At 43.7% G+C, this 23550-nt stretch overlaps 1 protein-coding gene across 2 annotated transcripts in view; it reads left to right on the top strand.

Annotated features, from left to right (window-relative positions):
* The window catches only part of Vps35l (VPS35 endosomal protein sorting factor like), a 109308-nt gene that overhangs the window by 51403 nt on the left and 34355 nt on the right, over nt 1-23550 (top strand). For both annotated transcript variants that reach the window (XR_002383930.2, XM_040755626.1), the window contains exons 19-26: nt 293-373; nt 5331-5393; nt 6378-6463; nt 9870-9950; nt 12348-12411; nt 15129-15227; nt 16907-16984; nt 18064-18178. Coding sequence is in view for 1 of the 2 variants with exons in the window: in XM_040755626.1 (XP_040611560.1) it covers nt 293-373; nt 5331-5393; nt 6378-6463; nt 9870-9950; nt 12348-12411; nt 15129-15227; nt 16907-16984; nt 18064-18178 (667 nt within the window). In the remaining variant the exon portion in view is untranslated. The remainder of the gene's footprint in view (nt 1-292; nt 374-5330; nt 5394-6377; nt 6464-9869; nt 9951-12347; nt 12412-15128; nt 15228-16906; nt 16985-18063; nt 18179-23550) is intronic.

The following is a 23550-nucleotide window of genomic DNA, read 5'->3' as shown; positions in this document are numbered from 1 at the left end:
ACAGTATTCAGTACTGACTTAGAGTAATATAGCCATCTTGAGGTGGTACTAGACTGAGGATATAGACATGATTTCTTGCCTTGTATTTTTTTTTCTGAATATTTGTAGCTATTTCATGGAAGGTGTTTGTTTGGTTTTGGTACTGGGATGGACCCAGGGCCTCACACATGCTGGGCAAGTGCTCACTAAACTATTCACCCAACCCTGTATCATGGATACGTCAGTGTTTCCCCCAGGATGATAGCCAGTGGTCCCAGCCTAACAACAGAGTTGGTTTATTTTCCCTGTATAGAAACGAGAAGTGAACACTGTTCTGGCTGACGTCATCAAGCACATGACTCCGGATCGAGCATTTGAGGACTCCTACCCTCAGGTAACAGGACCATGCTTCCTACTGTGGGGATCTTGTTCTGTTGAGTGAAGTACTGGTGTTGTGCTGATCAAAGGGTACACCTCAGAATCCTGTGTTTAATCTTGGCCTCTGCCACATCCTAGCTCTGGGCCTCACTTTTGTTCCCTGTAGAATGGGGATAATGTTAGTCCTATCTTTAGAGTTGTTGTGAGGTTTGGGATGTGACACAGAAATACTGAAATTGTTGTGTGACACATGGAAAATTCTGAATAACCATTGTCTTAAACTGAATAAGCATGGACTTAAACTTTAAAAAAGTATTAATATTATTTTAATATTCATTAAACAAAACAGAATAATATAATATAATAAAAATATAATAAAATAAAACATGAAAAATAAAATAAAATCATCACTACTTACCAAGTAGTCACTTCCTACCTCAGCTACTTGTAAGCTCAAGGCCAGCTTGGGGCTTCATGAGATCCTCTCTTAAAACAAATAAGCAAACTGTGTGTGTGTGTGTGTGTGTGTGTGTGTGTGTGTGTGTGTGTGTGTGTGTAGAGAGAGAGAGAGAGAGAGAGAGAGAGAGAGAGAGAGAGAGAGAGAGAGAGAGAGAGAGAGAGAGAGACATATCTTAAAGTAGTTTATCCCAAGAGGGGAGGAGGTTATACTGTATTATAATTCTGTCACACTAAAAGGAACTTAGATAAGATGTTCAGAGTGCTGGGCACTTAGCTTAGTAGGTGAGCTTAAGACAGGAATGTGGGAAGCACATCGTAAAATTAGTCAGACAGCATGAACAGAAAATCAGGGTTGTCGAAGAAGCAACATCTACAGGAGACAGCTGGCTATACATAGTCAGCTGCAGACCAGAGAAGGCTCAGAGCTCATCACGAGATACGAGTGAGTAACCCTTGCCCTGGGAAAGGAAAGAGTTGAAAGAAAGCAGATGTGGGTGCAGGAGAGAAAAACTGACTCCTGTTAGTGTACCTAGGCTGCAAACCCTCCTGTTGAGAGCATTCCTATTTGTTCCTGTGGCTCCTGGTAAATTGTTGCTTTAGTACTGTGACTTTTTTTTTATTCTCTCATACAATACATCCCAACTGTGGTTTCCCCTCCCTCCACTCCTCTCAGTCCCTCCCCTCACATTTCCTCTCCCCAGGGATATCCACCAAACATGGCATAACAAGATACCATAAGACTAGGGACAAACCCTCATATCAAGGCTGGACAACGCATCCCAGTTAGAGGAAAAAGATTCCAAGTACAGGCAAAAGAGTCAGAGACACCCCCCCCCACTCCCACTGTTGGGAGACCCACAAGAACACCAAGCTACAGAACCATAACATATATGCAGAGAACCTAGCTCAGACCCATACAGGGTCCCTAATTGTTGATCAGTCTCTGTGATCCCCTGTGAGAGTCACCAGTCATAGTGAATGCTTTGTATGTGCAATTCAATTTGGGCCCATATATTTTGTGGTAAATCTTTATGCTTCAACATGCGATCTCAGATAATAAGTTATCAAAATAAATAAGCAAAAATAAATAAATAAAAAGATGTATTCAAGTGGGTCGTTCATGGCAGTGCTCTCTGTTGATGGGGGCGCACATCAGAAAAAGAGGCATTTCAGTGGTCTGGGGAGAAGTGGCTTACTCATATCTAGGATGAAAAAGCACAGTAAACCTGGCACTCTTAAGAACATGTTTGTTACATTGATGGGGGAATTCCTTCTGTGTATATGTTTGTCTTATTGGTTGATAGATAAAGCACTGTTGGCCCATAGGGAAGCAAGATAGGTGGGACTAGGAGTCAACGAGGAGTCTGGGAAATGTAGTCAAGAGTAGAGAGTCGCCATGTGATCCCAGGAAGAGAGGAGGCATGAGGCTGGTGTTCTCTGAAAGATAAGTCCTTGTAAAAATATATATACATTAGTAATTATGGGTTAATAATTAAGTCAGAGCTAGCGCCAATAAGAAACCACAGAAAATGGCCAACAGCTTCATAATTAGTAGAGCATCCTGCACGTTCATTTGGGACTGACGCGGCTCTGGGACCAGGCTGGCAGGAAAAATACACGTTACATTATGTTCATTTATTTTGTGTGTATGTGGGGGGGATGGGTCCATGTGTACTATAGCACTCATGTACAGGCCAGAGGACAGTTTATGGAAGTTGCTTCTCTCCTTCTATTGTCTGAGTCCTGGGGAATCAAACTCAGGTTATCAGGCTTGGTGAAGCTTTTTTTCCCTCCTGAGCCATCTCAATGGCTAAGCACTTCTCTTTTAAATGTGTTCCAGAAAATAAGGGAGTGATCAAACATCGATGGGGATGTGAAAATGAACTAGAACAGCTTGAAGAGGCTCTCCTAGACTTTTGGTCTGAGCATTAAAGGAAACTGGGGGAGAGCTGCGGAGTAGCTCCCCAAGTTAGGGCACTTGATTTGCATGAATAATGACCTGAGTTCAAATCCCCAGCACTCATGTAAAAGACCAAGCATAGTTGTGTATGAGGGGGTCATTGGAACTTGTTAGCCACCAGTCTAACTTCAGGTTCAGAGAGAAACCCAGTCTCAAAAGAGTTCCCCAAGTGAGAAGTTCCAGGCAATTCCCTCAGGTGAGGCTTCCATGTACAAAGCAACTGACAGACAACATCATCCAGTCAAGTGCTCCCAACATCCAGCAGAAAACCCCTGGGGAAGCTGAGGCTGACATTCCTGATTCAGCTTTCTGTTCATGGATGAACTTTTCTTTCCTACTCACAGGCATTCTTTATGTCCTGTGATAACAATAGTAACCTGTTCTCAAGACACAGCTTTTAGGCTGTTTTACTGTCCTCTTCCTTCTCTGCCATGAGGGGAGGGCAGCCATCCCTAAAGAGGAGGAGACTTTGAGTCAGGTATGCTTATGTCTGAAGTGTTTCCAGAGCCAACTTCTCCATGAGCTTAAAAAGCATGTGACCATTTACCAGAGTAATATTCTAGTACTACACAGAGCCAACTTCTCAGTGGGCTCAAAAGGCCTGTGACCATTTACCAGAGTAATATTCTAGTACTACACAGAGCCAACTTCTCAGTGGGCTCAAAAGGCCTGTGACCATTTACCAGAGTAACATTTTAGTATTATACACCAGCCAAGGAGCAGTGACAAGACCAGGAATGGTTGTGTCCCACAGTCCCCCATGTGGGCACACTGTAGTAACCTGCAGGCTGCCCACCAGTCCCCCATCCCCATGTGGCCACACCCCAGTAACCTGCGGGCTGCCCACCAGCCCCCACCTTTCTCACTTTCTGCCCTTTCCCAGTTATACCGTTCAGGAAACCAGGACTTTAATGCAGGGGCCCTTGAGAGATACCTGTTCAAACCATAAGAGATACATTGGTCAAATTAGTAAAATTTGGTGAATGTGGGTAAAGAATGTGCAGGAGCTTTTAGTATAATATTTTCAGCCTTTCTGTAATAATTTTGAAATTATTACAAAAACAATTTTTAAAACAGGTGCACCATGTTTATAAATTCCATCATTGTGGGTAGTTAGAAGAGGGGATGAAACAAGGGGAGACAAGTGTTGGCTTTCAAAGAATCCACAGGAATAAATGGGTGTTGGACAATGCCTTCAGTTTGTATTTTCATAATGGGAGAACTCCTATCCTTTAAAGCCATAACATACATGTAGCTATGCGACAGTGCTTAAAATGTTTTTGTTCCAAAGGGATTAGTTGTTTTATATGACTGTTCTAATATGTTATAATGCCCCGGGACATTACTCATCATGTAGTTTTTGTTTTGTTAGAGATGAGGTCTCCTATGTCTTGCCTGGGCTGGCCTCAAACTCACTAACTTTCTGCTAGTGCCCTGATGAACTAGGACTACAGGTGTCTACTACCGTGTTGTGAGTTTTGAACCCCTCTTAGTCTTTCCCTCAGCTGACCTGGCCAGCTGCTTCCTTAAGAAGTAAGTTGTACATTTCTACATTTGTGCTTGTAGAACTTGATGATATGGCAGTAGTTTCGGGTATAAACTAGGGGTTTGTCGACAAATGTTCTGGATGGCACCAAAAGATCAGGAGTTACCTTTTATTTAGAAGCAGCACCGCTTTGGTTCTCCCAGGCCAACCCCTTTGGACCAAGACTATGTATACCTCAGGGTGAAGGCAGTAGACATGAGGCTCTGGGCCTTTCTGAGACTTGGCAAGATCTTTGGGTAATGGCCCTTGACTCAATGGTAAAACCCCATCGTCTTCCTCTCATTGAAGTTATAAAGAAATGCAAAACCATGATGGACTATATAGTAGGGGATGGCAATCTGTGGCACATACCCACTTGTAGCCCATTACCTGTTTGTGTGAATAAAGTTTTATTGGCACATAGGTACTCATCTGTTCCCACGTTGGTTCTGGCTGCATCCATGCTCCATCCATGCTTAAATAGTTATGTGGGACTGTGAACCTAGGATTTTTGTGGTTTCCTGGACTAGCAACAGAGGCTAAGGTGAGATTCAGAGGTGTAATTGTTGGTAGGATGCTTGCTTAGCATGCACAAAGCTCTGGATTAGATTCCCCAGCACCACATAAAATAGGCAGAGTGGCACACAACTGGACTGTCAGCACTGGGGAAGTAGAGGCAAAAGGACTAGAAGTTCCAAGTTACGCTTGGCAACATACTGTGTTCAAGGCAATCCAGACTACTTTTATTTTGAAAGGTAAGAAGAGCATTGCAGAACAGGCTCTTCCCTGAGCACAACCCTACTTAATCCTCATGGACACTGCCTTGCAGAAGAGGTTGAGACTCTGAAGGAAGAGATAGAGTAAGAAGGGCAACCTGACTGAGGCAGGGTCTAATCTGATCTATTTTTCCTTCCTTGAACAATCCAGGATAACTTTATTGTGATTGTAGTGGTAGTAATGGAGGAGGGCTGCCTTTTAAAATGTATGGGTTTTACTAAACAAGATGTGTTCTTTTGCTCTGTTTCACAGCTTCAGTCAATAATTAAGAAAGTCATAGCCCACTTCCACGATTTCTCAGTTCTTTTCTCAGTGGTAAGTAGCATTTCCTAATGACCCTTGGAGATTTGTGTTCTCTGCTGCTGTCAGGTTTTTGTGTCCCACAGGCCAGGAATACTTAGTTCCTTTAGTAAAGCATTCAGGTCCTGTCAGCTTAACAAGCAATTTTGAGCTATGACTTAAGCACCATTTGGAAGCACAGTACATGCAAACTGAGTGAAGAATGTTGTTTCTGTCTAGCTCCTTCCTCATCAGAGGGGTGTGCACCACATCTGCTGCTAATTGAACACCTCCTTGTTTCAATGCTTGGGGCAAGAACTGCTTCATACATGATATTTTATTATTGGATTTGGGGATACACACACACACACACACACACACACACACACACACACACACACACACACACACACACACGAATACCTTGAGAGCTGGGGCCCAAGTCTAAGCAGAATTCACTTACATTTTATATGTATCTTTACACAAAGGCAGAGTTTCATATAATAATTTAATAATCCTGTGCAAGGGACCGAGGATGCAGCTCAGGGATACAATAATTACCCAACATGTTCTGTGCCCACACTGCCAAACAACACAAGCAGAATATCATGGTCTAGAATGTTCAACTTGGGCCATCATGTTGATACTGGAAAGAACTGATTTGGGGACATTTCTGATTTCAGATTTTAGATTAAAGGTGCTCAATCTGTAATCATTAAAGAAAGAATTCCAAGCCAGGTCCTTCAGGGGACTCCCAAGCATTCATTCTGCTTATTTGAAATGCCCCCTCCCAAATTACCCACAAATTATTTCCAGTTATTTGTGTCAAGTGCTTTCTTTTTTTTTTTTTTGGTTTTTCGAGACAGGGTTTCTCTGCGGCTTTGGAGGCTGTCTTGGAACTCACTTTGTAGACCAGGCTGGCCTCGAACTCACAGAGATCCGCCTGCCTCTGCCTCCCGAGTGTTGGGATCAAAGGCGTGCACCACCAACGCCCAGCTCAAGTGCTTTTTTTAATCATAGGAAAAGTTTCTGCCGTTTCTGGACATGTTCCAGAAAGAGAGTGTGCGGGTGGAAGTTTGCAAATGCATCATGGAGGCCTTTATCAAGTGAGTACAAGATGGCACAACTGGCAGCCCTGACTCCTAGCACTTTGTGAAGTGTGTTGATGGTTGATGCACCTAAAGCTGAGTGATGTATGCATCCCTCATCCCTAAAACACCACAGGGGCTTTAAGGCAGGGGCCATGCCAGGCACAATGACTAATTTCTATAATCCGATGGCCGGAAGGCGGACACAGGAGGATGGTAAGTTCAAGGCTAGCAAGACCTTGGTGTGTGTGTGTGTGTGTGTGTGTGTGTGTGAGAGAGAGAGAGAGAGAGAGAGAGAGAGAGAGAGAGAGAGAGAGAGAGAGAGAGAGAGAGAGAGACAGACACAGACACAGACACAGACACAGACACAGACACAGAGAGAAAATATGTTATATATGTAGGTAATTTAAAATATTTTAAGAAAAGAAGAAAGCAAACTGACAGGCAATGGAAGTAAGACAGTGAGCAGCATTCCTCAGTAGCTTCTGTTTTAGCTCCTGCCTTGAGTTCCTGCCCTGACTTCCCTTCATGACAGACTGTAAACTGTAAGCTGAAATGAACCCCTCCCCACCAAAAATGTTCTTTTACTTATTGGGGTCTGAAAATACTGATCGGTGGTTAAGAGTACTTGCTGCTCATGTGCTGGACCAGGCTTCAGTTTCCAGCACCCCCACACAGCTCACAACAATTCATAACTCTGTTTCCAGGCCATCTTAAGCTCTCTTCTGAATTCTGTAGGCATCAGGCATGATGCACATATATGCATGCAGGCAAAATGCTCCTGTGTGTGTGTGTGTGTGTGTGTGTGTGTGTGTGTGTGTGTGTGTGTGTGTGTGAATGTGTGAATGCTGTATGTACCATGTGTATGCAGGAGCTCTTGGGGGTTAGAAGAGGTCATCAGATCCTCTGGTACTGGAGTTTTAGGTAGTTGTAAGCCACCATGTGGGCACTGGGAATTGAACATGGAAGTAAGTACTCTTAGCTGCTGAGACATCTTTCTGGCCCCATGATAATTTTTAAAATATCAGGCATCATGATAAAAGTTAGTAATTAATGCTTAAGAAAACCAAAGGGGATCTGGAGAGATTGGCTTAGTGAGTGAAGGGACTTGCCACCAAGCCTGATGATCTGAGTTCAGTCCCCAGAACACATGGCATGGAAGGAGAGAACCAGCCCTCCCCAAAATAAGTAAATGTAAAACAAACAAACAAACAAACAAACAAAAAACAAGTATAAACCAAAATATCAGATGTTGATATGATGCTGGCCACCAGTTCCATGCCTTCAACATGGTTTTAGAAGAATTCTGTTTTTTTTTTTTAAACAAAATACTTTAACTTCATTTTATGTGCATTGGCGTAAGGATACCAAATCCACTGAAGTGGATTTACAGACAGGTGTGACCTGCCATGTAGGTGCTGGGAATAGAACCTGGGTCCTCTGGAAGATCAGTCACTGCTCTTAATCACTGAGCCGTCTCTCCAGCCCCAGAAGAAGTCTTTCTTTGCATTAGGATCGGTGTTTGTTTGTTTTTGCATCAGTGAGGGTTCTATATTGCCATGGCTACCCTGGTACTTGCTGTGCAGCCCTGGGTAGCCTTGACCTTGCAGTAATGTTCTGTCTCAGCCTCTTGAGTAGTGGGGTTACAGCAGTGTGCCATCAAATTCATTTTGAAGGAGATGCATGGACTGCTTGTAGAGCACCATTTATAGCATGAAGACAGACATAAGTCGAAGGGACTGGTACAAAGAAAGCATCTGACTTCAGCGTTGGGTATGTAGCAGGCTACTTCAGGACCCATTTTAGTTCCTGTTATTTTCCCAAGTCCGTGTTTCTTAAACTGCCCACTAGTAGTCGTCCATGTAATAATGTACAGGCAATGCATGACTTTTTATAAGGGTTCTAGGGATGTGAGCTCCAGTCTTCATGCTTACACAGCGAGCACCTTACCTGCTGAGCCATCTTCCCAGCACTTTCATTTTAATTTAGTGTTTTTTTAAGATTCTAAGATACTAAGTGTTCAAGATAGAACATTATCTTTCCAAACTGACATCCACAAAATGCTTGTCAAATAATGGAGAATGTTGCATTCAGCTACCCTTGGACATACTCATTGAGGGCCTATCATATATGGGTATACATGTGGGTATGTGACTGTAGTTTCAACTATTCAGGAGGTTGAGGCAGGAGGATTGCTTAGGGCCTAGAATTCGAAACCAATCTGGGCAGCACAACCAGATCCTGTCTCAAAAAAACAAAACAAGAATAAAAACCCCTTTACCTTAAGTGGTAAGAACAAAAGAAAAGATAATAAATTCAGGTAGTAATGTGGGTGAGATAAAGAAAAATGAGGTGAGGGTGGTGTGGTATAGAAAGGTGGAGCCATCTGTGAACAAAGATGAAAACTCATTTAAAATTACATGCAGATTTTCAATGTAATAGACAACATGTAGCTAGCTCAGTGTATTTGTCATCTCATGTTTGTCCTTGTGAAATAAAAATTGCTCTAAATACTAAGTACATAAATACAGTTGAGTTTAGAAAATTGAGTTTGCTATTACTCCAAAATATTCTGGTTGTTGTTCTCTTTTTAGAAAAGTTTTTAAATTGCATTCATCTCCCCCCCCCGTGTGTGTGTGTGTGTCTGTGTGTGTCTGTGCATGTGAATGCATGCATGTATGTACACATGCTGCAGTGCAGGTGTGGAGGTCAGAGGAAACAAGGAAGTTTTCTCCTTACATCATGTGGGTTGTCAGCCTTAGTGGCAAGTACCTTTACCCTCTGAACCATCTTGCTGACTCTTTTCCTGGCCCATGAGATAGCTCATGGGGTAAGGCACTGGTTGTGCAAGCCTACAACCCAAGTTCAATCCCTCAAACCCACATAAAGTGGAAGGAGAACTGACTCCAGAGTTGAGCTCTAACCTTCACATACATATTGTATCATGCCTCTACCCACCCACACAAGTACATATAATGACAAATACAATTTTTAAATGAACTCTTTCCTAAAGATTAATATTGACTGCTTTATCTTTAATATATTTGGAACAGACACACATACCTTACGTGAAGATTCATTTTGGGTGTTGGTCCTGTCGTGTTTTGCTTGACACTTAACTTCCATGCAGGTTGTAGGCTGCTGCATGTATTAAATGTAGTAAAAAGGCAGGCTTTCCCTTTGCCAAGCACAGGCAATAGCTCACGGTGATTTTTCAACTAGGAACAGTCAAATGTATAAGAGAGCACCTTGTGACTTACAGAAGAGCGGAGAGGAAAACCAGAGAGCAGTGCGTCTCATTGATACCCTGCCTGTGCACAGTACCAAACAGCATTTGGGTTTCTCATACAGATGCCGAAAAACCGAACCCACTCTTTCATGGCCCTGGACAGAGCTTTTACAAATGTCTCTTAATGTCTCCTAGGCACCAGCAGGAGCCAACCAAGGACCCTGTCATCCTGAATGCCCTTATGCACATTTGCAAGACCATGCACGACTCTGTAAAGTAAGATGCCCTTTAAGCTGAAATGCAGCATGACTGGGGTGCATTAGGGTGATGTCTGTAAGCTGCTGCTGGGACTGGAGAGAGCAAAGTGAATAAGAGTGCCTATTGCTCTTGCAGAGCACCCAAGACCCACATGTTGGCTCACAATTGTGTGCTACTATTGAAAAGAACACTCCAGTCTTATAGAGCAAGGAGCACAGGCTAACATTCAAATGAAAAAGGAGATAGCGAATGTTTTTACAGAGGTGTTTCTGTTAGGGAGAGGGTCTGGTTTTGTGAAAGTGAACTCAAATTCTGTCTCCTGGAGATTTCTGAGAGCAGTGATGGTATAATGGCAGCTCGGGCAGCAAGAAGCATAGTCTCTCAGTTTATCCCATTCTTATCTTGTTATTTAACGTAGCTTCCCTTTTTTATGCAGTGGCTTTATGTGCCCAGAATGTTAAAAGCTCAGGTCTAGCCTCAGGCCTTAACCTTTCACTGTTTCTATCCTCCAAGTTGTTTGTGGCCATTTTAATCTCCAAAGAATTTTTACACTGCAGCTTGATTCACTGGGAAGTGTTTGAAGAATTGAGGATGTTGCTTTGGAATCTCATCATCCATGTGGTTCTTCTTTTTTCCCCCTTTTAATTTTAGAGTCTTTATAACTGTGCCTTCATATTCATGAGTAGTTATAAAAATCCAATGTTGTTACACTTTTGCCAGGTGCAGTGGCACACACCAGTAATCCTAGCACTTGTAAGACTAAGACAGGAAGATCACAAGTTCAAGGCCAGACTGCATAGTGGGTCTTGTCTTAACAACAACAGTAACAATACATTTTCATAATAAATGGGCCCAGTAGACCTTAAATGAGCAAAAATAAAGATACTCAGCTGTTTATATTTACAGGGTGGGGTTGGCTCAAGAGCCCTGCAGTGGGGGATAATAGCTCTTAGGTACATCACCTAAGGATCCAGGTTCTGTGTTGTTGCTCTGCCATCCCTGAGCCATGCTACCCGTATCTTCCTGCTGGAAGGTGGCCTGTGTCCACATGGGCCATGTCCACAGTCCAGCTGCTATCCTCCAAGGATAGCAGCTTTCTCTTTGGGAAACACTTGGAAGAGTCACCCTTTGCCTGCATTCACACTGTCACACCTAGCTATAAAGGAGGCTGGAAAAACATCTCAAAGAACTGAGGGCACCAAGCATGGTGTCATACGCTCCTGCCAGTGCTCTAAGCAGGAGGCCAACCTGGACCATATAGTGAGACTTTGTCTTAAATACTAAAAACGAAAAGAACTGAGGGCGCATTGTATATCAAAGAACAGTGCCAAAATTTATTTTCCCTCATGACAGGCCAAATAAAAACTTTCATGCCTATTTATTTTTGTTCCTGGAGATTAAACTCAGGGCCTTGCACAATGCTAGGCAATTATTCTACCACTGAACCCAATCACAACCCCAAATTTTTAAAAACTTTAAAAATAAATTTGGAGCCGGTCATTGGTGGTGCACGCCTTTAAACCAAGCACTTGGGAGGCAGAAGCAGGCAGATCTTTGTGAGTTCAAGGCTAGCCCGGTCTACAAAGTGAGTTCAAGGACAGCCTCCAAAACAATACAGAGAAACCCTGTCTCAAAAAAAACCAAAATAAACAAACAAATAAATTTGGAGAACTATTTATATTTATAATCAAACTAGATTCAGCAATTGAAATTTATATTTGTGTTAAATTATCTGCAAAATATAAGTGACATTTGTTCTTAGACACATAAAAGTAAGGTGATTAATAGATAGGTAGTCACGTGATAAAACAAGCATCACAAGGTGTTGATGGTAGAAACTTGATGGCAAGTGTGTGGGTATTCATTAGAAAGTTCTTTGATAATCACTGGTGGTGGTGGTGGTGCATGCCTTTAATCCCAGTACTCAGGAGGTAGAGGCAGGTGGATCTCTGTGAGTTCAAGGCCAGCCTGGTCTACAGAGTGAGCTCCAGGACAGTCAGAGCTATTACACAGAGAAACCCTTTTTGAGAAAAAAGAAAAAAATAAGAAGAAAGTTCTTGGATATGTGGCAGAAAGTTTTAAAAATAAGGAGACGCTAGGTTTTTTCTGAAGTGCAAACTCTGACATCAGCGCTTGCTGTCTGAATTCTTTATAAAGAAGAGAAAGTTGCCCTCTCTTGTGCTATTGATAACTGCTCCTTGGGAATAGCGTCTTCAGGGAGAACAGACATACATATGAATTGTGTTCCCTTTGGTTAACACTTCTATCTAAAGATAGACAGGCAGCCTGTTGGGAGTTTCTGCATCTAGAAAATGCACAGTGGCCTCACTCTACACCACCCGCCTCTGGTGCTTTCCTCTTCAGGCGGCTGCATTTGCTGCGTCCGTGTTAATTATGCACCATTATTGATTGTAGTGCTCTCACTCTGGAGGATGAGAAGAGGATGCTGGCCCACTTGATCAATGGATTTATAAAAATGGTAAGTTTGTGGGAAAGACGTTTCAGTTCACTTGGAAACATGATGTCATTGTTTATCCCCTCTCTGCAGAGAGTGGCTTGTGTTGTATTCCCCAGTGCTTTTTATTTTTACTGAGATAAGATGGAATTAGAAATTTGTTACATTTGCCAAGACTCCCGTGGGGGCAAACAGAGCCAAAAGAAACTGACTGTGGAAAAAGTTAAAGGGGGAGGGGTGGGACAGGGAAAATGTGGATAAAGCCCCTGTGGGGTGGCTGGACTTGGAGTCACCTCTGCCACCAAGACCTCCCAGCTGTGTCATCTTTGCTCCCACTCTTTTCCATCACCTTCTGTCCTGAACAGGCTTACCTTTGACACTGTAGCCTATCAAGATGGGCTCCTACAGCTTCTGGGATGGGAATCTTTGGATTAATTTGTGTATTAGTTACATTTCTCATGTCTGTATTCAAATACCTGACAAAAGGAATTTAAGCAAAGAAGGGTTTGTTTTGGCTCACAGTTTGAGAGTACAGTCTATCACGGTGGGAGTGGGGGGGTGATGTCACCAAGGTGGGAACTTGAGGCCACAAGTCATTTTGTGTCCCCAGTCAGGAAGAGAGAAAGAGAGACAGAGAGATACAGAGACATACAGGCAAAGACAGAGATACGGGGGGGGGGGACGATGGGACACACAGCCACAGAAAGAGAGAGATAGACAATGCTTGTGTTTGGCATGCTTTCTCCTTTTTCTGTAGTCTGGGACCACAGCCTCAGGAATGGTACCATCTACCTTTAGGGAGGATTTTTTCATCTTAGTGAAATTGACGATCATGATTAACCATATAACTTGGGAGGCCTGAGAGACTCCTGGTGACCCAAATCTTGAAGACCAAGAATGGAGAGCCAGGTCCCTGAAGTAGCTGTTATGTGGATTGTCAGGTGGTGACAAAACCTGTTCCTGGGCAGAATGACACATGCAGAGCCACACCCATTCCATTCGGCTGCTTGGCTGTTAACATGAAGTGTGGTGGCGTATAATAGCAAATAACTGCTCTCTTTGGTTTTTAATTTACTTTTTATGTGATGAGTTTATTCAAGTAAACATTGTATTTTGTTCATATCACCCCCATTACCCTCTCTCACTGCCCCCCCTACCTCTGGACCCCTTCCCAACAAGTTTGCCTCTTACTTTGATGTCTTTTTTATCTCAATTTTTTTTTTTTGTGAGCTACTGAGTTTCATTAGTGTTACTTGCATGAGTTTGGGTGTGGAATTATTTACTGGAACATGGGCAGCTCTCCCTCCTCCAGCAGCCATCATTGCCTTATTTTCTTAATCTGTATGTCTGTGGGTTGGCTGACTATCCAGGTCACTTCAGAGGATACTTTGCGTGACTCTGTGGAGTATCCAAGATAGCCTTGCATACCTTCCCAGGCTGCTGCTGGATGGCGCCATTGTCTTCCAAATAGCTTTTTCCTGTCCATTCCTGTCTAGTTGTCTTAGTTTTTATGTCTCACAGTATGGAAAGCTCAGGGCTTTAGAAAGCCAAGCTTTAGATATACAGTGACCCTCAGCTGTTTTCTGCTGAGTTCTGTCCCTCAAAGTGAGGCATAGGGTCTTCTGTGAGGGAGAGGTGAAGAGACCCCCCCCCCTCTTGATGGGAAGGGACCCCATCTCCTGACGGGGAGAAACCAAAGGAGATCTCACAATGGGAAGGGTTGTTTTAGTCTTTTATGGAAACATTCTGTCAGTTGGTGTCCCAGCTCACCTTTGCCTCAATTCTTACTATGTGGCCCAGGCTGGCCTTGAACTTCTGGACTGAAGCACTTCTCCTGCCTCAGTAGCTAGGATGATAGGTGCACATCACATACCTGGCTTGGAATCCTCTATTTTAATAAAATTTCAGAATCCAAACTGACTGAGGTAGAAATGTTGTGGTCCCCTGATAACAACTGTGAAACTGTGACCTGTTCAAGCAAGGGTGAAGCTGCCCACTAGTTCTCTGGTGCCATCAATTTTGATGGAAATTCATGATTGGCCTTTCTGTTCCCAGGTAGGAAATGGACCTGGGGGATTTTGCTGAGTGCCTCTCCTTTGTCCTTGGCTTTTTCATCCTTTGTGTGCATGTTTCTGAGTCCCAGGAGTAAGGTGTATGAGTCTCACACCTACTGTGGGAACAGCAAAGTTCTGTGCACATTGATCTGTGGAGCAATGAACTATCTCCTACTGTCCAGCTTTTCATAAAGACAGGGAAAGAGGTGCCAAGGGGTTGAGGTGGAGGCGCTTCCTTTTGTGGCCCTAGAAGCCACCGGTGAGCTGCTGAGGTCAGGCCTCCATCAAGAAACAGTAGGGTGTGACCCTTATTAGTGAAGCCCTTGTGACAAATGGCTCAATTTATGTTCTGTGAAAAGGCCACAGCTGACAAATGAAATTCCATGATTTCCTTTCCTTGCCAGTCTGGAAAATTTCTATTTTTTGCCCTGCTCCTGTTTTGTGCCCTTGGACTTCTTGCTCTTGTCACAGAGCTGGGATGCTCAGAGAGATATTTCGGCTCTTTTTGGGCTGAAGTGATATGAGACCTTTGTAGTCACAGAGAAAGGGGGAGAATGTATGTATGTCTGTGTATACATATGTGTGTGTGCATGAGTGTGTGGGCACACATGCATTCATGCACACTTGTTTGTCTTCCCACTAATAACAACACTGTGCCATTTAGCCTGTCTCTCTCTTTGACTTTAGGTCTCCTTCGGCCGTGATTTTGAACAGCAGCTCAGCTTTTATGTTGAGTCCAGGTCGATGTTTTGCAATCTGGAACCTGTTCTTGTACAGCTGATCCATGTAAGCACTCTTGCCCTGTGTTCTTTCCATGAGTGTTGATTGGTTGACAGTGTGTCACATACTGGGCTCAATCTGGGAGTGTTCTCCTAGCTATTTGAGACTAGGTCTCATGTAGTCCAGGCTGTCCTCAAATTCACTAGGTAGCTGAGGCTGGCTTTGAACTCCTGATCCTTCTGCCTCTATAGCCCCTGACCCCCACCCAGGTCTGGGATCAAGTAGCTTGCAGTCTGATTCTTTAGGCACTCTCCTGCTACTCTCCTCTTGGGCTGGAAAGGTGGTACCTTGGGGACTAAGCAGATCCACAGTTTTGCTTAAGTCTTTGAGTGCTCTTAGTATTTTTTCTCTCTTTTTATGTTTCATTGATTTTTTCTTTCTTGAATAAAATCCCCCTCCCGTTCTCAGATTTGCACTCTCATTTCTGCATGATAATGACAAGAGTAAAGTGGTCTTCACCGAACTCCACTAATGGGGTTTGCTGCTCTTCCCAAACTTGCTGACCCCTAAGTCAAAAGAAATAGTAACAGCTTTGCTTATTTTAAATAGCTAATGGCTTGAAAAACATCAGAAAAAGTAAAATAATACATATGTATAAAAATTGGAAGAAAAACAGCATTTTTATTTTGTTCTTTTGAAAATGATTCCTAAATAATACAGTTACAGACTAGGTGTGGAGCATAGTGGCAGGGCCTAGCATTTGTGAGGCCCTGGGTTCCAGCCCTGTATCCAGCAGAACAGAAAAGTATGCCGCTTGCGTAACTGTAATCACTTCCTGATGAAGTGTGTGCACTGCACAGTCCCAGCCTTGGAATCAGATCATTTACCACTGCCCTTATTTTCTCCCAATCCTTATTTTCTCATCAGTCTTCCCCATACCCCAACCTTTTATCACTGTAGCTGCCAAAAGTCCAGTTATGCAGAATCTGACTATAAGGACTGTAATTCAGTGAAGTCACATGCTACGACACACCAGCACTTTGCGCAGAGTCCAACAATTGCTAATCTTAAAATCTGCCCTTGATTGCAGCACCCTGAGGTGCCATGGCACACAGTTTGGGAACCAAAACTCCCATCATTCTTTTTAATTGATTTTATATCTATTGAAGAAGAACAATACTTTATGTATATTTCCTCCTTAGTATGTTACTTTGCAAAAATCATTCCAAGACCTAAATTTAAAGACTCTACTATGAAATGGGGGTTGGTCATGGTGCCCACCCATAGGGTTGTAATGATCAAATGAGCTGGTGGTTGTATCAGCTGAATAATGTGGCTGTGGTTATTGCTGTTAGTATTAGCATTGTGTGGCTACATTGCTCAGTCTACTCTTAGATTTGGAAGTTTCCGTGAGAGCTTGTGCTTAGAATGTGGAACTTTCTGGAAATGGTGTAAACAAACTCTGGCTATTCATTAAACCAGAAAAAATGTTAATTTGCTATGCTCATTGGTAGATATGACTAACACAGTAAGTACTGTGTTTTACTATCTTGGAGATACTTGCTCAAGCCTAACCTACCTATTGATTTTAGTATTTCACCTTAAGGGGCCAACTGGTTAGTCTTGGTCCACGTTTGCTGGTTTGCATTGATGTTTGTGGAGCCCGCATCCTAACCTCTGAAAGATATTACTTTGGGTCATGATCATTTCATTACCATTTCTGTTTTATTTCTTCACAAATCTAGAGTGTGAACCGGTTGGCAATGGAAACAAGGAAAGTCATGAAGGGGACCCACTCCAGAAAGACGGCTGCGTTTGTACGGGTGTGTTCTAAAGATAGGGGCTCCAGACTCGGAGTGCACTGGGCTCTTGAGCTTGCACATCGATAAATGGCTGTTCCCAGGGAAAGCTAAGTGTGTCATGAGAAGGGTGGCTTATTGTTGATTTTCAAGATTTGGTTTTCCTGAGGAATTGATGGACTAAGCAGCTTCTGTATTGTTTTCAAAAGAAATGTCCAAGAAGCCTAAATTCCAGTACAAATCACACATCTCCAATCTCCAGATTTAAAATATTGCAAAATCTGACACTTGCTGAGATGCCACAAATGGATAGCTCTGTGCTGTGTGTTTCGTGTATAGAGTTGTTGACAATGCTGTGTGCAGTTACCTAAAGCACATAGGGGACATAATGGAACTCTATGTTGACTTGGGGTCCTCTCCACAGGATACCTCACTATGTATTATATGCACAAATATTCCAAAATCCCAAACTCTTTGAAACCAGAAGCACCTCAGATAAGGGATGTTCACCTTGCTTGCATTCTGAAGTGGTTGAGAGAGGCATTTGTATTTCTTTGTGCCAGCTGTGTTCCCTTGAATTTTCTCTGATATATTAATATAAAATCTTTCTCTAGCAATATAATTTTCACATAATATCTTCATGCCTTGTTTTTGCTCTTGGTCAGGGTTATCTCCAAGTCAAAGTTACATCCAACTGCCAGCATCTTGAGTTGATGCTCCAAATCACAGTAGAGTGGCAGTGTCCCCATCTTTTAAAATGAAAGCATGTCCAAGTGATTATAGTGAAAGGGAAGCATCCACCCCTCCCCTTTACCTCTCGCCTCTGTCCTTGGTGTCTAACACTACCTGACTTTTTAGCCTCTCCAGCTTAGCTGCTTATTACCTCCATATTCCTGAGCAATGAGTTTCTCCGTTGTCCACACAGAGGTGTTAGCTAGGTATATGTGTAGTGAGGGGTGAAGAAATACTTTTCAAGCTCTCTGTTTCGATTCTTTCTCCTCCCCCAACTCTCAGGGCTCATTAGTGTTATGTGTCTACTTGGAAACGCGTGCTGGGTGAACATGGGTGTATTGATTAATCATCTGCATCTCTCTTTTCTCTAGGCCTGTGTTGCCTACTGCTTCATCACTATCCCCTCCCTGGTGGGGATCTTCACCCGCCTCAACCTCTACCTGCATTCTGGTCAGGTTGCCTTGGCCAACCAGTGCCTCTCCCAAGGTAAGCTTGCCCGCCTCTATCCTTGACGTTCCTTGTGACTTAGGAAGTCTGACTCAACCACATACGTCTTTGCATGCATGCATGTACTGAGAGGTACCTTTAAGGGGAAAGAAAACAGCAGTCAGGAGATATTTTTACTATTTTTCAGTTTTTCGAGACAGGATTTCTCTGTGTGTGCGTCTGGGCTATCCTGGAACTCGCTTTGTAGTCCAGGCTGACCTTGAACTCATAGAGATCCACCACTGTCTGGCTTAGTGAATATTCTTAAATGCTTCTCTAGTAGGAAACATGGAAACAGATGGAGGAGTGAGATATTTTCCTGTCGTGACCTTTCCAGTCCGTCTCAGGCCAGATCTGAGAGCCAGACATGTTGGGCTAGGATGCCTATGGAACCTAAGAAGTTAGGGCTGCTTCGTCACAGCAGGTTCAGGGTTGTTTTTTAATTGTTTCTGTTTGTTTATGTGTTTGAACACCAGACACAGAAGTGGAAACTAATCTTTGGATAACATACTCTGCTTTTGGGGATGACCACTCCACTCTGTCTGTAGTTTACCTGAAAGGGGTGTTGGGGAGGCAAGACAGGGAAGGAAGGAGCTGTAAGCTTAGCCCTGATTCCTGTACATGGATAAAAACAGCTCCACTGTGTTAGGACTTGGGGCTGCTGGGACTTCACCCTGACTTTAAGCGGCTACTGGACACAGCAATGTGGTATCTGCTTCATGTTTAAAAATTCATCTGATGATTTTTGCTTGAGTCTAAATGCAATCGCACTAAACCTTAAAAGCCCATCACTGTCATTCTGAAAGCCACACAGAGCAGTTACTGGCCAAATAAATAATGCAGCCAATTATTGAGAAGGAGAGAGCTAAATATGAAGCTCGTGGGAGCTGGTTGCTTTTGTTTGTATCCCTGAACATCCTCTCATCCAGCTGGCTCTAAAGTGTCACTCTCCTCGTTCATTCTCTGCCTTGCCTTCATCCTGGCTTGACTGCATCTCCATTTTTAGGCTGGCCTCTGCCCAGGCTGAGTCCAGGGTCTTGAACCCCCTGCCAGCCAGCTCAGGATGCTAGAAAAGGCTTGGTTCCTTCCATCTGTTTGTGCACAAGGATCCCCACACATAGATAGGATCATGCTGGCATTTCCTGTAGATATCCTTGCCTGTCACTTGGGAGCACTGAGCAGCCGTGAAAGCCTTCCACATCAGGGTTTCCCACCTGGAGATGGCCCAGAAACACCTGTCTGCCTCTTCTTTGAGCCCCTACTCCAGATGGCGTCTTGTTCTTGTTTGTCAGTGGCTCAAAAGAATGTGTGTTTTTATAGGGAGGACATGGGAAGGGGAGCGGGAAGGAGCAGGTAGCCTTCTGACGGAGTGAAGGGTCCGAGCAAAGGTCTGGGGAAGTGAATTGATTGCTGCGTTCAGCTGCCAGCGAGGTGTGTGAGGCCCGGGTTGATGGTGGCTTCCAGGTTTCCAGAATACATTGGGTCTGCTCCTGGTTCTGCCACTTAGGGAAATAGAGGCCCTTGGGCAAGTTGGCCTTTCTGTGCTTCAGTTTATCCATGTACATAGCAGAGGTTACATCTCAATTGAGAATAAATGAAGTCATACCCTGAGAGCACTGGACCACTAGCTCAAAGTAGCTGCAGAGCTGGAGTCTACAACCACAGTGTGACATTGACAGCACTGTGCTTTTGCTGTTTTGAGGGCTAAGCTCACTCTCTCTGGGTGTCTGTCCTTTTCTCTCCCCCTCTCCCTTTCTTCTCTCTTCTTTCTCCCTTGTCTGTCTCCATCTCTGGGTCAAGCTCTCTCTATCTCAACAATTTTGGCTACGTAGAGCCCTCCCTGGCTGGCCTCAAACTCCTCCTGCCTTGGCCTCCAAAGTGCTGGACTTATAGGCATGCGCCTCCATACCCAGTCCTTCAGATTGATTTCTTATATGCAAAACTTTGAGTCTGTGGGAAAGTCAATTTCAAGATTAAATGGCTGAATTGGGCTTGGATCAGAGAATGTACAGTTCACTGCAACAGAATGAGATGACAAGCCAGGCCCAGGGGAGTGAGCAGAGCTAGTTTGTTGTCATCTCTATTGACAGTGTCTCTCTTCCTCTCGGAGCTCTCTGTCTTTCTTGTAGTTTTATTTCTGTTTTTAAATTTCCTTTATTCCTGAGAAGGTAATACAAAAATACAATGAAACACGCTCATATCAACCTCCTGTTTCTTCCCCTTCAATCCCTCTTTGCCTCCCACAACATGTCTCTCTTCCAATTTCATGTCTTTGTTTTTGATAGCCTACTGAGTCTGCCCATGTGTGTGTTGGTGTGGGGACACCCACTGGAGCATGGGAAACCTACCATGTCATATCTGGAAGACAGCATTTCACAGCACTATTCCTAATACATTCTTCTGCTCCAGCACACCCAGCTAACTTTATGCCCTCTTGTTTTATGTTGTTTTATTAAAGCTATCAAGTCAAATTTGTGCTGCCAATGTTCTCTTGGATTGTGGCCATACACTGAGTGTAGTTGACCTACTACATTACATTCCTTCCTCCCCAGGCTCAGGGATCATTGTGGAACAGAGGGCAGAGTGTAAGAAATAGTGTAAGTCAGAGGTGATGGAAAGTGTTTTCCAGATACAACAGGGCAGTTGTACATGAGTTCATAGTGTTTGTGTGAGCATTCACAATACCTACCCATGCCCAAGCCAGACAAACACTCAGCACAGAGAAGGGAGGCATGATGTATCACCCCTAGCTGGGGAGCTATTAGCTGATAGCTGCTGGGCGAGAGAGAGAGAGCCAGTTTTCTTCCATTCTGTGCACCCCCTTTTCATCAGTGAGTGTTCCCCGAGCCTTAGTAGGGGTTGTGGCATTGGGAGGAAGGTATTGATGTAGATGTCCCATTTAGGGCTGAGCACAGTCTCAGTCTCAACATCTCTGCATTGACTGCTGTTCACTGTAAGAAGGGAGCTTCTCTGACCAGGACTGAGAGCAGCCTGGGTCTGTGACTGTAAACATGGATGTTTATAAGGCAGTTTGACCCCATGATGGGCTAGGAAAATAACAATAGCAGGCTCTACTTTAGGGACTGTGACTGCTCAGCCATGGACTTTTGACCACAAATGCTAGAAGTGGGTGTTGCAGAAGGAGAACACTTATGCTGTTGTTGGGTGTGTAAACTAATGCATTTACTTGGGAAATTGGTCTGGAGGGTTCTCACAAAACTGAAAATAGAACTGCCAGCCAACCCAGCAGTACCACTCTAGGCTGAATAGCCTACTACAGAGGTTCTTGCATGTCCATGTTCTCTGTGGCCTTGCACTGGGATTTTGATTTAATAGGAAGAGAGAGGATGATAGTGGGTAGGCTAATTGAAACCCACTAGTTAATAAACTAAGTTCAAAACATAATGTTTTGAAAAAAAAGAATTTCAGTGAAATCATGACCCAGATTTGTGTCATTTGGAATGAAAGTTGCAGTGCAGGGCAGAGAATACCTCCCTAGGAGTTACTGTTTAGGCAGGCCCCAAAGATCTCTAAAATAACACAGGCTCTTGTCATTGCTCTTGGTTACCCATCATAACTTCATGAAAGACTTCGTTGCTATTGGCTGTAGAGTACAAAGAAATCAATCTCAACCTGACCTGGAAACTTCCTCTTTGCTGGCTAGTTTCCATAGTGCCAGAAGGTTCTATGTAGACTGCTGTAGGAGAAAAGACCTTAGTGGTCCTACCTAGCACTGGACTGTGAATGCTGCAGTGTTGACTTGTGGAGAAAGATGTGCCCTGAGCTATAGTGGCATGGCTGTTATTGGTAGACTCAAGTGCCTGTTCCACAAGAGGAAATTTCATGCTTGCTCTTTTAATTCTGGCCCTTTTCTTTTTCCTCAAAGATATTTTAGTTAAATTTGTTCTTTGACACTTTCCTACATGTATATACTGTATTCTGTTTACTCACCCCATCCTCTTTTATTTCCCTTCTTTTAAGTTTTAGCTTTCTCAATGTACTGTTTAAAAATTTCTATGCTAGAGTTCAGTTCACATGTTCTGTCTCTGAAAAGCCTTACTCAGCCCCCACCCACCCAAGAAAGACAAAAGCTAGGCCAGTTCAGTTTTTAAGACATTCCTTTGGCTTCTTGCTTTTTAGTCATTGCTTCCTCACCATTGTTATTAACTAGTAAATAGGTCATTGCTGCCCAGCCTTTCCCCCTTCCTCCTCAAGGTCACCAAGCCCAGAGGCCTTACTTTCAGTTTGCTGTGGTAGCAGGGATCGTGGCATTGTCTACCTCATGTGTGTTCTGTAGGTGCTTCACAAATGACTGGTAACCATGGTAGCAATAGTTGATAATTTTCTTTTTCTTTTTTTATTTATTTGAGGGGTGGGTGGTGAGAGGGTTTTGCTGTGTAGCCCTGGCTATCTTGGAACTTGCTCTGTAGACTAGGTTGGCCTCAAACTCATGGAGATCCACCTGCTTCTGCCTCCAGAGTGCTGGAATTAAAGGTGCACACTACCAACTTCCAGAAACTCATTTTTATTTATCTGTTCTTTAAGAACAGAATCTTTGACTGGGCAGTAGTGGTGCACACCTTTAATTCCAGCACTTGGAGACAGAGGCAAGCAGATCTTTGTGAGTTTGAGGCCAGCCTGGTCTACAGTGCAAGTTCCAGGACAACCAGGACTGTTACATAGATAAATCTTGTCTCAGGAAACCAAACCAAACTAAATCAAACCATACAAAACAAAAAGATTCCCGGCTAGCCTTATACTCATTTTGTATTTGAGGATGACCTTGAATTTCTGATCTTCCTGTCTTCCCAGTTCTAAGATTATAGGCATAGGCCACCACACCCAGTTCCTGTGAACACCAGACTTTGTGTTTGCCTGGCCATCATTCTACCAAATGAACTACATCCCCAGCTCCAATAGTAGTGATGGAAGTGCCAGGCAAAACAGTCCATGCCTATAACCCAGGCACTTTGGAGGCAGAGACATGAGGATCCTAGTTCCAGAATAATCTGGCCTACAGAATAACCCCTCTGCCCCCTGCCATTGAGAAGCAAACAGTGAAGATAAATGAGCTCAAACGTCTCAGAGTGAGGATGTAAGTAGTAACAGAGGCATCTGTGAGGAAGACAGTCCCAGCCTTCTGTGGGTGAATCAATTTTATATTTTCAGTAAAAGAAAGTGCAGTGAGTCCTAGCATGTGCTGAGACCAAAGGACACATTGGTTGGAGCTGCTGTGCATGTCAGCTGAGGAACCTGGGAAAGCACAGAACAGGCGCCTCTGTAGCTACACTGTTGGGAGTCTGTGGCTTCCGTCGCCATGGCAGGTGGCAGCTGAGGAAGCAGCAGGGCTCAGCAGTAGCATTTCGCCTTTC

This window comes from Mesocricetus auratus, unplaced genomic scaffold (genome assembly GCF_017639785.1).
Source record: "Mesocricetus auratus isolate SY011 unplaced genomic scaffold, BCM_Maur_2.0 Super-Scaffold_4256, whole genome shotgun sequence".
NCBI lineage: Eukaryota > Metazoa > Chordata > Mammalia > Rodentia > Cricetidae > Mesocricetus > Mesocricetus auratus.
This window is presented reverse-complemented; position numbering and strand designations above follow the sequence as displayed.